The sequence below is a fragment of the Podarcis tiliguerta genome (assembly GCF_965153285.1).
Source record: "Podarcis tiliguerta genome assembly, chromosome: 10".
Lineage (NCBI taxonomy): Eukaryota > Metazoa > Chordata > Lepidosauria > Squamata > Lacertidae > Podarcis > Podarcis tiliguerta.
Genome location: NC_139543.1, coordinates 55,508,088 through 55,521,561, shown reverse-complemented (window position 1 = coordinate 55,521,561; position 13,474 = coordinate 55,508,088). Strand labels below are relative to the sequence as shown.

General features: G+C 44.8%; 1 protein-coding gene across 8 annotated transcripts in view; it reads right to left on the bottom strand.

Annotated features, from left to right (window-relative positions):
- The window catches only part of IQSEC3 (IQ motif and Sec7 domain ArfGEF 3), a 136,969-nt gene that overhangs the window by 36,957 nt on the left and 86,538 nt on the right, over nt 1–13,474 (bottom strand). For 7 of the 8 annotated variants that reach the window (XM_083401394.1, XM_083401389.1, XM_083401393.1 and 4 more), the window contains exons 3-4: nt 11,127–11,415; nt 15–1,102 (exon numbers count right to left, since the gene is read on the bottom strand). In XM_083401394.1, the coding sequence (XP_083257520.1) occupies nt 15–1,102; nt 11,127–11,415 (1,377 nt within the window). Of the gene's footprint in view, nt 1–14; nt 1,103–11,126; nt 11,416–12,817; nt 12,957–13,474 lie in introns of those variants that run through there. The other variant, XM_083401395.1, reaches the window with a different exon arrangement.

Sequence of the window (13,474 nt, the reverse complement as noted above, 5' to 3'; positions counted from 1 at the left end):
TATTAGCCACTTACATGTTAAAGAGGTTTAGCCCAATGCGGTAGAGCCGTTTCCTCATGGTGTCCGTGGAAAGAGTAGGAGATTTGCAGCTGGCCGGGTTTTCACAGTGATACCGCGGGAGACTCAAAATCATGGCCTGCAAGGCTTCCTTTGAAGACAACTCTGAGGCAGATTTGGCCGAGGTGGAGGTGCTGCTGCTGCTCAGCTGCTCTGAATTGTCCACATTTTCTGCCTCCGAGCCCTTGTTCTGCCCAGCCTCGTGGCTGGAGCTGAACTCCAGCTTCTGCACCATCATTTGTTCTTGGTCTGCTTCCCCTCCCGCCAAGCCGTTGGTGTTGATGTTCCCCTCAGTTGCCGTATGACTATTCTGAAGGATTCCGGAGTCAGGCTGCCCCTCGGAGACAGCTTGAGGCTCTTGGTTCTCTTTCCCAGCTTCCTCTGGGATTTCTTCTATTTTGGCAGCTTGAGAAACCCCCGCCTGGGTGTTGTTGGCAAGGCAGTTTGCCATAGACACCGAGGTAGATGAGGAGACGGAGAAGTTCTTGTTGTCAATCTGGACGGTGACATCCCGGAAGGCCATCATGAGGGTGCTGCTGCTCTTTGGCAACGTATCTGGCAGCAGCCCTTCCTCCTTCTCTTGATCCTTCAGTTCGGCTTCCAAGTCTTGGTTTGGCTGCATCGCGCTGAATGTCTCCCTTATCTGGTAGGAGCTGCCATCTTGAAGGGAACACATCGTCTTCAGGCTCCATGTGCTGAGGGCGTCATCTATAGACTTGGCCAAAGACTGGACTTGCTCGGTGAAAGAGTCCTCCAGCTCAGTCAGGGCCCCGCTTATGGTAGCTGGCAAAGACGGAGACCTCACCAAGGGTATGCCAACAAAGTTATAGCCTTCCACGAGGGCCTTCTCAGCAGAAAAACTTTCAGAGTTCTGGACTCGGACTTTCCTCAGTGAAATCCGCCGGGGCATACGACTCTCCAGGAGCGAGTTCCGTATCTTCTCAAAGTTTTTGCTGAGCTGGTACTGGCGGAAGGCAGTCTGGATGGTGCAGGCTGCCCTCCGAGAGACCAGGTGGCCTCCATATTTGTGCTCTAGCATTTCGATCTGAAACAGAAAAGCAGCATTTTTAAAAATTGATTTCTGAACCAGATTCCACTACTTAAATTTACAAATTGATTGCTCTCTAAATATGCTCTCGAGAATTCAATACTATATTTGTGAGTCTCCTTTCCCTGCTGTGTGCACTGAGGGGCTCTGGAAACGATTTACTTGGCTCACAAAGGAATGGTTTCCTTTTCTTGCCGGGCCCATATCCAGTTCTACCTAGGGGGTGGATGAGATGATGCATTTCCACCAATCTAAGCCATTATGTCAAGGGGGGCCAGGGTCCATAGCTCCTCCCACACATCTGGGACAGTGGCTTCACCTCTGCTGTCTCAGCATGGGTGCGCAGGAGCAGAATGCCCAAATGTTGCTGCATATCAGCGATATTTGGATGTTTCATCCCCAGCTGTACATGTGGGGCCAGTAGAAATGGGACTGAAGTCCCTTGTGGGCAGGGCACACTCCCCCCCCCCATGTGCTAGGCAGAGTATCATCCAATCTAGCCTTATGTATTTGCATACTCTGGGATTCCAGCTGTGCTGCTTAAAAATATTTATTATATGTATTTCTTAGAACAAACAATCCAAGCATATACACGAAGAATTAGAAACCTCTGGTCCACAGAGCAATCTTGGCCCATTTTAATTTTATATAGTTTAATTACCTTTTACCTATTATCATTTCTATATTTTTAACTCTCTGTGTTTTATTTACGTTTGTTTTAATTTTTGTGAGCTGCCTTGAGTCCTGGTTCTGGGTGGAAGGTGGGACATCATCATCATTAAAAATAACTCTTATGTTCCTCAGCAAGATAGGGCCATCTACGGACCAAAAACCTCCCTCCACTTCTAAATATTTTGCTCTTTTGCTTATAATAATCAGCAATGTAAGAACCATAAACAAGGAAGAAAAAGATAGTGGTGATGTGTGTCCTGCAATGGCACCCCAAAAAGAACTGAAGATCTGGTTTAAGAGGTTAGAAATATCACCAGGGATAAATATCAAGAGGAGTGAGAATATACAAACACCCTGGATGGGCTAGTTATTGATGAATGCCCAGAAAAAAAAACGCTGAATTAGTCAAGGAAACCATGGCCAAACTGGGCATTGTGCTCTGGCACATTCTGAGCCTGAAAGCTCTGCCCGGTTTGCCTGAAGAATTTTTGTACCAATAGTGTCCTTCTTGCTACCTCACTGATAAAAGCTTAACAAGAGGACCACCGGAGTGTGCTTTCAGTCCACACCATATACATCATCCCAGCTTTGGTCCCCATGAATGATCATCAGGTGACAATGGCAGCGGTGGTGCTAATGCAGGTGATGGATGGAAGTGGTGAAGAAAGTCGAAAGGATGGACACTAATTATCCCCGTAGAGATTTACTGAGACCGTGGTTGGCTTCGTTCTTCTTTTGCCTGATAAAGTACTTTGCTCTTCTTCAGAGTTCTGGAGGAAACGGGGGTTTGTAAGATTTCAATTAATAAAATGAATGAATTGGAGAGGGAGGGCCAAGTGATGGAAATCACCTTTGCATTGATAAGCAGACTACCATATGGGAACCCAACTGATCATGCTGCCACAGGAACACCAGCCGCTCTCTGACCTTACTAATGATGCCATTACTTAGAACATCTGAATAAGGTTGAGCATCACACTGCATGATTCTCAAGAAACGTCCACCCCAGTTATTTCTCTCCTGCACAAGTATGTACACAATTCCCTCTACTTCCAATGCTCAGGTTATGAATGCTGTTGCATATGTAGCCAAAATGGCACTACCCTTGCAGGAGAGAGGTATCAACAGGCTTGGAGGAACCCTGAGGTTTTGCAGAAGTGCACATTTTCTTCCATCTTCCCCTGCCTTGTCTATCAGCAATTACTAGAAACAGGGGCAGCAAAGGACGTGTACGTGAAAGCAAGCTTCCACAGGTGCAGCTGATACAAGTATATGTGCACATATTGATGTGCATGTCTGTACATCACAGTGCTTATCTAGGGCCCACTGAACTGGCTGGATTCTTCTGCTGATGCACATGGCCATACGGGAACACAGTTGAGCACAATTAGCTGCACGTGAAGGCAGTCAGAATTAGGGCCAGAATTCTGAGTGGCGTAGAGTTGCGCCACTTCCCCCAAATTATTTTTGGATGTCTTAAGGGATGGATTTTGTCAATAAGTCAGAATCAGTTTGGGCTGAGGGTCTTTCTTTGAATAATTAAAGCATCTCTTTTTCCATTTCCCAAGTTCTAAGAGTGATTAGGAGGACTAAACTCTTTCTGCCCACTGGGCACTACTCTAATGAATAAAACATTATTGCAACCCCGTTTTATCCAGCATATGAGATGGACAGTAGAAGCAAATGATTTTCAGATGGCCTGGTTGACATGTTGCCATGTTTACAATGATGCTGGAATGCTGCACAGGTCATATGAACCCTTCAGCACATGTCTGGGTTGCACTCTCTCATGTCCTGATCAAAGTGCAACTTGCTGAGTCACAATGCGGCAACATGTGCTGGAGACTCCACGTGGAAGATTCAGCAATAGAATTGGGGGAAATGGTTAAGTGTACTAGCATTGAATTATTTACATTTAAGGCCAAAATCGTGACCAATCATTGTCCACTATAACAGACACATGGTATAAGCGCAGCAGACAATATCCATAAATTAGATTGTATCTTAGGCTTGTTACGCAGAAACTGAGAGACTCGGAGATATCAAGTATCTCCGGGTTGCCTGGAGAACCATGTTTTAGACATTTAAAAGGGGGGGGGGGTTGCCCAGGATATTAACTGATCTTATACCTTTTTGTATTTTTATTTTGTATTTTTTGTATTTTTGTTTTATTTTTATTTTTTGTATGATAATTGCTGTTGTTTCTGATGTTTCTGATCTGTTTTACATTTGTTTTATGGTTCTCTTTGTAGGCTGTCTTGAAAATCTAGATTATTTGAATAAAAAGAAGAAAGCAGCACCCCATATTAAAGCCTTGGCTCACACTAAACCCTGAGATTCCCATGAGGACATTTAAATAAAGCATATACATTTAAAAAAGAAAGATATATAAAATAATACTTGTGCAGTGAAGTGTCTCTCCTGTGGTCCTATTTGCTGCAAATAGCACTGTTGGAGACAAACAGCAGCGCCAGGGTGCAATTTTTCTGAGTAAATAATATGGGGCAAAGGGTTAGACTCTCACCACGTACTGCAGTGCTGATGTGGCTCTGAACCCCAATAGCAGCTTTTGCTAAGGATGAAAGCCTACTTATAAGCACACTTTTAAGTAATGTGTAGCTTGGAACCCTGAATGTATGGCCTAGTTGTTACAAAGCTGAATAAAGTATACCTTGCTGAAAATGTCATGGTGGCCACAATAGTAGGAACCATCAGCTATGTGGTTGACCACTTGAGGTTTCTGATGAATCAACAGCTTCTCTAGGAGTTTGCGTGTAGGAGTGAATAGATGGGAACCACTCAACCTCTCTCATTTGAAATTTTGAGATTTAATTGCTAGCCTGAAATAAAAGGAAAATTGGTCTCCCTTATACTACCCTGCAAAAATAGGCTGTCTTAACATGGTACTGTGTGACTAAATAGGGCAAGTGACCTGCTTGCATCGTATAGCTTTCCAACATCTTTTCCCAGCAGAACATACAGTATTTTGTGCAGAGTGCCATGTTTGCCATCTGGGGCAGGAAGCAACTCACTACATGATGGGCTCAAGAGATGAGAAGCTGGCATCATAGGGGTGACAATCCCCATGGTAGGTGTAACATGTAGACCAGCTGCCATCAGCCCCTTGTGAAGTACTTCTTGGACATCACCTTGGACAAAGGTGTGTCTGAATGCTCCCTTATGTATGAAAAGCTCTAATTGGCTAAAAACTAGAGCACCATTGTTGCCATGTGGGTTTGCTTGGGCTAGGAAGAAGAGAGGTGCAGACTTCTATAATTCCCTTACTCACCTTTCTTTCTGAACGAAAAAAGCCCCAAATGTTGTAACCTTTCCTCACAGTGGAGTTGTGTGCGCGCTTTAAGTACTTAAATTAAAATATGCTAATCTGTGGCTCGATTAACCAGGCAGCTTTTAGTTAGACTTGTCTAACCAATTAATTGATTAAACGTTGTCGCCTGAACATTTGGGGGAAGCTGTTTAGAATTCTGTGCCAAAGATCCCCATCACGGACGGACACATGGTTTTCTGGAACTGGGAACTGTGCCAGGCCAAGAAATCCCTGCTGCCTCGAGTGGAGTTCAAATGACACACACACAATCACAGCTATGGCCAACACTTAAAAAAAAGTCTTGCTGCACCAATCCCTGTCTACATCTCTCTTCCATTTATGGTGCCCCTGAAGAAGATTGCTTCTCCCTGCTGCATGGCAAGGCCAACCTTGACCGGAAGCCTTGATTTGGGGGAAAGGGCCATAGGGAAGTATGTACATGCATACATTCATAAATAATTTTATTTGTATGCTGCTTTTCCACAATTCAAAGCAGCTTACAATGTGAACCAATGCATAACTACAACATAACAAAAGTGGTCATAAACAACAAACAAAACATTAAAAAATACGCAACCCAACTGAACTTCCACATAAATCTAAATTAGGTACTAAAAAACAACAGCAACAACACCCCTCCCTTCAAAAACAACAACGACCAAACGCCAAACAGCCCAGTCCATTAACATTTCCATTTAAAACGGAGGAACTGAAACACTCTGAACTTGGGCTGGACTATACAACTCCATCTCCAGCTTCTTGTTCCCCTGATAAGAATTAAATAAATGGCAGGAGCACAAATTTTTCTAAGCAATGCTCCCTTTCCCTGATATTACATGAAGGTGGCTTTGCATTGAAGTCACTGAGGCAGGGGGGACATTGTTTTAATAATGGAGGCAGCCCTAAATGGCTTCACTGAATGCCTAAGCCCTTGCTGCAAAAGTAGCAGGAGATTTCTTTCTATCTGCCTTGCATGCAGAAAGTCCCAGGTTCCATCCCCAGCATCTGCAGGCAGGACTGGGAGAGGCTCTTACCTGCAACCCTGAAGACCTGCTACCAGTGTAGGCAGTGCTGAGCTCGATGGACCAATGATCTGACTCAGTGTAAGGCAACTTGGATGGTTTCCTGTGTGAGCCATGAGGGTGAAACAGGTTTGAAAGTGGTTTAAGTGCATGACACAGACATGACAGTGATGGAGAACCTGCTTTATAGGCAGAAGGTCCCAGGTTCAAATTCTCAGCACCGGCTTCCTGTCTGGGAACCCTGGAAATCCACTGCCGGTCCGTGGGGACAATGCTGAGCTTGATGGCCCAAAGGTCTGGCTCATCATCATGGGGAATATGCGTGCAGATATTTCTACTTCTGCATCTCAGTGCAAAAAATAAAAACGTGTGGAAACTTGTGCAAAATGAAGTTATGCATAGGACCTAATGCACAAGAGGTTTGGTACCTAGGTTCAGCAGGTATCTGACCTAACTGGTTGCTAAGACCAGGCCATACAATGGGATATCACCTTCTCATAAACACTGTTAGCTACCAAAAGAAGTTCAAGGTTCTGTTGCTGACATTTATGGCCTTAAACAACTTTGGACCAGCAGACCACCTCCCCGGGTAGGGACCTAACTAAGATCTTCTAAGGGGTCCCTGCTAGTTGCTCCACACCCAGCAGATTTTCACCTACAGATGTGGGCCTTTTTGGTGATGGCACCCAATCTCTGGAATACCCTCCCTTGGGCAATCCGGGAGGCAGGAATGATCTTTTAAGCTCTTACAAACACATATCTCTACCCAAGCCTTTTTGGACATTGACTTTTAATTTTTAACTCTGTTTCACACACTGTTCAGTTTTATCTGTGCTAGGTTTTTCTCCCAAATAGAGATTTTTATTAAGTCAGCCTTCACCAACCTGGTAGTGTTCTCCTGATGTTTTGGACTAAAACTCCCATCAACCTCAACCAACACTATGCTTGGTGGGGCTGGTGGAAGTTGTAGTCCAAAACATCTGGAAGGTATCAGGTTGATGAAGGCTGCATTAATCGGTAAAGTTTTCTAAAAAATAAAAAAATAAAAAAGAATGAATGAACTATAGCTGGCTCATTTCTCAATAAACTAGACTGCAGATGTCATGCACGCTTACCAGAAAGTAAGCTCCACTGAACACAGGGGGACTTATTTCCATGCACATGATTGTGCTGTTAATCTCCATTTTTCAGAGGCTGCCTGCTCACTGGAACAGAGCTCTGCTACTGCTTTAGCTTTCATTCTTGATCGCAGACTGTAGATTTAATTTGTTCATCTCTAGATTCATTAAATACCAATTGTACTGCATTTCCCAGGATTTTTTTGTGGGTTTGTTTGATTTCACCTATATCCTTTAAAAAAAAAAGTTCTCCATGCAATATAGTTCCAATTATACTTTGTTGCTTCATTTTGCCTTTCTCAAGGGAGGTGGTGGGAACATTTGAACTTCTCTAGTTTTCAAACTTTTTCTGCGTTTAACTAGTAAGAAAACAAAAAGAAAGGAAATGATTGGATTTTCAAAGTTTGTCTTGTTGGACCAAGGTTTGCCAACATAGAAAAAGTTGCAGTCTCTTCTTCTCAAGAAATAAATTCGTGGCTGATTCCTGACTTCTAGGTTTCAACTTGGGTCAAGGTGACACCCCCAAACCTAAAATGTGAGAAGCACTGCCCAGCACCCTTCTTAAGGAAGCTGCTTCCATTTCAATTCCAAGGGGGAATTTTGGCTTTTTGCGGGTGCTAGATAGTTACTGGTGTCATCAGCTTTGGGTCAAATTTTTGGATATGAAGGTATTTTTTTTACTATTGGTGAGCTTTACACTTCCTTAAATGTTGGTGCATGTTAATTGCTGGTATTTTGTATTGTTCTGTTGTAGCAATAAGTATACTTTTTATTATGCATTGTTATTATTCTACTGCATTTGGACTTCTTTTTTGTATATACATTTGCTGTGAATATAGATGCATTTGTGGAAATTGTAAATAAAATGACTGTGACTATGAGCAGTTTTATGTAGATTTCCTCTTATATTTTACAATGTTTATTAATGAAGCAGCTGACAGGCTAGAGGACAAGTTGGTCAGGCGAACAGATGTAGTTGACTGTAAGACTCCCGTACCTTCAATAGTTGTGTGGTTTTTTTGGGGGGTGGAGCTTGTTGCTTTTGTGTCACAGTGTTGCAAGAGTGAGGGAAAAACTTTGCATGCCAAATTCAGCTCAGGGCCGGCCTTGGTATAAGACAAGTGAGGCAGCTGCCTCAGGTGGTGCATGCAAGCTGGTCTGTGCACGGGGTAAGTTGCCACCCCAGTCATTCTTCCTGATACATCTGTTGGAGGATGAAGCTGCGAGTGGCACACAGCCTGTCCTATGCCTTCGTGGAGGACACTGACCCATGTCCAATATTCAGGTAAGTTTGACTTGCCAGCCCAGCTGGCTTTTATACATAGAATGGGAGAGGGTGCCATCTTGTCCTTTGCTTCAGGCAGCACAGTATCTTGAGCTGGCCTTCGTTCTGACCAGTTAGAATTTTTATCTCTACATCTCTATTTCCATTGCAGTTATCTGCAGAAGCCATAGAAATGCAAATTACAGGGGGTTGGGCTAGATGACCCTCAGGGTCCCTCCCAACTATATGATCCTACAAACCTTTCTGTTCAGCTGAGACTGGCTGGCGGTGGAGGAGATTCCTCTCTTCTCCTCTGAGCCAGTAGGCCAGCCAAGGCTCAAGCAATCATGGAGATGCCATTCCCCACTTAAGCTCAGCCTCCCCTTTGGCTACTCGCCCTTTAGCTACTGTCAGGGGCTCTTACTCACACAGATGGGGCATTATAGCTCCACTCAGCTGGTGACAGGAGGGAATGGGGATGCTAAGATAAGAGGGCGTATCTGATGGCAGCTGCGTAGCCCAGAACAGATAAAATGCAAACAAACCGTCAGTCACTAGAGCAAAGCGACTGCATGTGCAGTCCCCTCTTTACCCCCTTTGTTAGGAAATTCAACATCTTTCAGGGGAGTGCTTTTAAAAGAAATCCCCTTTCGCACACTTCTCCCAGATATGCAGAAACACACTGTATGTGGGTAATGCTTCTCTGGCTACAAAAGGTGAATGAATGGCCCCATTTTGCTTCCAAAAGAGTTGGCAAAGAGCTACTGGTTTTTCTCTTAGACGTATCAATTAGCCAGTCAGGATTTTCTGGCACAACCAGCAAGCCTTCAGGCAACAGGTACAGTAAACTAGTACTAGCCAGTAAACTTTGGGTTCTGCCATCTTCTATCCTATTCCATCAGATTCTGCTAGGTTTGACCCCAACTTGCCTGGCTCCTCAATATGCTGCTCTGACCCATTGGTTCTGCTACTGGTCAGACTCTGTCGGATGTGGAACCGCCACCTCCTGACCAGGATTTCTTAAAAGATTAAAAGCTGGAAATCCCAATTCAGTCTTGCATCTTTGGAACTGTGGCATGACACCAATGCATAACTGGAAAATCATTTTCCCAGTATACAGCTGGATTCACATTGTGGATTCCTTTCTCAGCATTAGCCCTCAGCCATCTCCAACCTGGTGCCCTACAGGTATTTTGGACTACAACTCCCATCCCATAATGCTGGCTAGGGCTGATGGGTATTGTAGTTCAAAAACACCTGGAGGGCACCAGGTTGCAGAAGGCTGCGGTACAGGTTTCAGTGCAGAAGTTTAGAAATGTAATGAACTTGGACTTTGGATGGAGAATGGATGCTCAGAAGGAGCCAAAACATTTATCTGGGTGAACAACAACAGTGACAATGAAGAAGTAAACACAACAGTCCTCGGTGCATCTATTCGGTCCGTTGGGACTTGCTCCCAGCCAGGTAGATGTGTGATAGATGCAGCCAAAAACATGTATATACACACAATGAGATCAGAAGCTAGGCCTGGCACCCAGAAATGCAGCGAAGAACCAGCTCCTGATGCATCTCAGCTGCATTGTTTTCCCTGCATGGAGGTGCAATAACTGGACACGTTTCAGCCCCTTGCATTTTGTCAACCCATCTATGCTGCTGCTAAAGGCACAGGAAGGAGCCTATCCACGTTTTTCTTTTAAAAGACCAACACACAAAACATATCTAGGCGCTCATCTGCAGTGCAGTTGTGATATTCTGTTAATTAACTATCAGGTGTCAGGTCTCTGCTAGACTCAGGCACATAACACAGTGATCTAACAAACACCAACCCAGACCTATGTGTTTTCTTTTCCCTGGGGTTCGAACCCCCTGTGATAACTGCAGTGTATACAGCAGACCTTGCATGGCTGACTTTAAAAAGTGGGGAGCAGTGATGAATATACATTGCAGTTCTTCTGCTCCAGACACCTTTCACTGTGGGGGACAAAGTAAGGTATGCAAAGCCTCAATCCTTGATCTATCTGTCAGATGAGTAAGAGGACCAGTTTTGAATTGTGGGGTGCAGCTTGTATAGCACTGCTTGGTGAAGGGTCTGTGGGGTGAATGATGTCTCCCTGGGTACCGTGAGCCAAAAGAAACAGGCACTGAGAGCTGGTCTATGTGTTGGTTTCGTGACAGAAATCTGCGCCCTTTAGGCAAATTTCTTGTCCTCTGGCTGAACTGTGCAAAATCCTGTATCGGGAACATTGAAGAGCAATGTAGAAAGTCAGCCTATTTTCCAATCTAGCCCTGGACTAGCTCTGGCTAGCAGCAGCTTTCCAGAATCTCAGGCAGAAAGAAAATGGGTGTGGGCATCTTTCACAATGTCTGCTACCTGCTCCTTTTAAATGGAAATGCCAGGGACTGAAGCCAGGGACTCCCTGCATGCAACACGCGTGCTCTGCCTCTGAGTCACGGTCGTTTCCCACATCTGTTATGCCCGTTCCCCCCACAACCCACGTCAATGGCGGTGGTCTGCGGGGCAGTGGTGATGCACATGGAAACTAAGCTAGAGAGTGGATCAATGGCCCCCAGCCCGCCCCGGCCCCGTCTCCCACGGCATGAGGAGAAGCTGGTGTACCTGTTTATTCTTTAAGTCAAGGGAGAGCTCATAATCGGAAGTGGCGGCATGGGAACATGTGGCTGCCCCTTTGCTGCGCTGGCCTCTCACGGGGGAACCCGTATGGTGGAGGCTGGCCTTCTGCACCAAAAGGGAGCACCCCGCAGCCTGATCCGCCTGCTCTTCCTGCAGCTCCGCATGCCGGGCTTTTAACTTCAAGGTGTCGGACCTGCCTTCCTGTCTGCTGGCCTCCTTCGGGTCCTCCGCGTCACACCCGGGTTTCTTGCTGGCTGAACCGCAGGGATCGTCACTGTGAACAAAACGCAACGTTTCTCTTTTGTTTATTTGGTTTTTTTGTTTTTGTTTTGCTTTTTTGCATCCCCTTTTCATGTTCATTCCCTGGCCTTCAGTAGCTAATCGGCTTTGCAAACAGCCGCAGAGCATCGTCGCTGTGGTGGGGCAGAAGCACGGAAGCTCCTGGGCTCCGGTTAAAAAGCTGGCACTGAGTAGGCCCTTGCACTACTACGAGGAGCGTGGCAGGGGCAGGGGAAACCATCGCTCTTTCCTCTCCTCCGCTGTGTTACACACCAAGGCCATTCCAGGCAGTATAGAGTGAGGGGAGGCCTACACCATCTGTGGCTCACCAAGCCAACGCACACACAATGTATGGTAGCCCACTGGGGTCATGACTTCCCCCATCTAATTGATGCTTCCCTGGGATTGCAAAAAATGGGAGCCTTGTTGAGCTCCTGAGAGGCCGAAACGCTTAGCGGTGGCCTGCATTGGGTGTGTTCATGAGGCAGATATAGGCCAATCCTTTTCAACCAAGGCATAAAAACAAAAGTGTCTGTATTCAACTTATACGTTACAGGGTAAGCCTCAGGTATGTGCAGTGTAATGGCCAAACTGTGAGATGAAAGAGACCAAATCAGAGCCATACAACTCTCTGGTGCTGTAAGCACCCTTACATAACATGTGGCCTAAGGGAGAAGGACTTCTATTAGTATGTAATGATAACAGCATGAACGGAATATTTTGTAGGTCTAACTCTCGAAATGTGTGGTGTTGTGTAAGACTTATCTGTGTGTTTTTCGTTTCGGCAGAGTATGAGGTAATGTATTTGTTCTTTTTGGTGCTTGTTTTATATTTGTACTCATAGCTTTATGTACAAGTTTTTTTAAGTGCTAAGGAGGTAGAAGTGTGGTGAAAGCAGTTTGACAGATCAATAGAAAAAGAAAACTACCACTGTTAAAATTACTGCAGAACTTACTGCCAATCAGGGGGAAATAGCCGAATTATGATAAGTTGCTGGTTCCCTATTTGTTCTTTTTATTGCTTGAAGCCCTAGCCTGAGAATGTTTACTCAGAAGTAAGACCCATTGTGTTCAGTGAGACTCCCAGAAAAATGTGTGTTTTCTTTCCCTACAGACCTATGGTGCTGAGAACCTGAATTCACATCTAGACTCCTCCCATCCTCAGGCACAAAACAAAAACAGAACAGAAATTATATCACTAACAGTAACACACAGTCAATGATCCAACAGACGCTTGCACACACAAAAAGAAATTCAGTGTGCACTGATCTAAGGGCCCACCCTATAATTTTCACCAACACACTGACTTCTGAAACACATCAAAACCAAAACCTTCCTTTTAACTTTACACAGTTTAGAAAGTGGTTAGTGGTTTGGCAAGAGAAGAATAGTTGCTACCATGAAAATGAAAGGGGGCAGAAACTGGTACTAGAATGCATTTTGACGGGCACTCTTTGGAATATCAAACGTTAAAACCTCTTTTGCCTCACAATAGCTGTAAGTCCGAACACTTCCTACTAACTTGCTCCCAACTTCCTGCTGATTTGCAGAGCAAATCAGGGCCTAAACCATGCTTCAAACTTTGCCCACATTTTCAGTGAATCCATAATACAAATTTTTGTGACATTACAATAATTTCCATGGCAACACACTGTGATGTCATGAAGACAAGAATATTAATGCATTGCAGGATTATGCAAGGACAGCTCTCCCAGGGAGAGAAAGAAAAAGAAAGCTTTTACTAATTCTCATTTCCATAGCAGCAAGATGAAGATGGAGCTGAAACAAGCAAAGGAGCTTTAGCACTAGGGGGAAAATACATGCAACAACCCACATTACACTGGCTTTGCTAAGGATCAACATCCCCTCAGAGACACATTGCACCGTTCCCTGGCCCTTACTCAGATAACCAGGAGAAGAGGAAGAAAGGAATATTGTGGGTGCGGAGAGGGATGATCAGATGATCAAGGCATGGGAGCAACTCCCCTAAGGAAAGGTTATACTGTTTGGGTTGGGGTTTTTTTAATTTAGAAAAACAAGAGAGTAAGGGAAAGA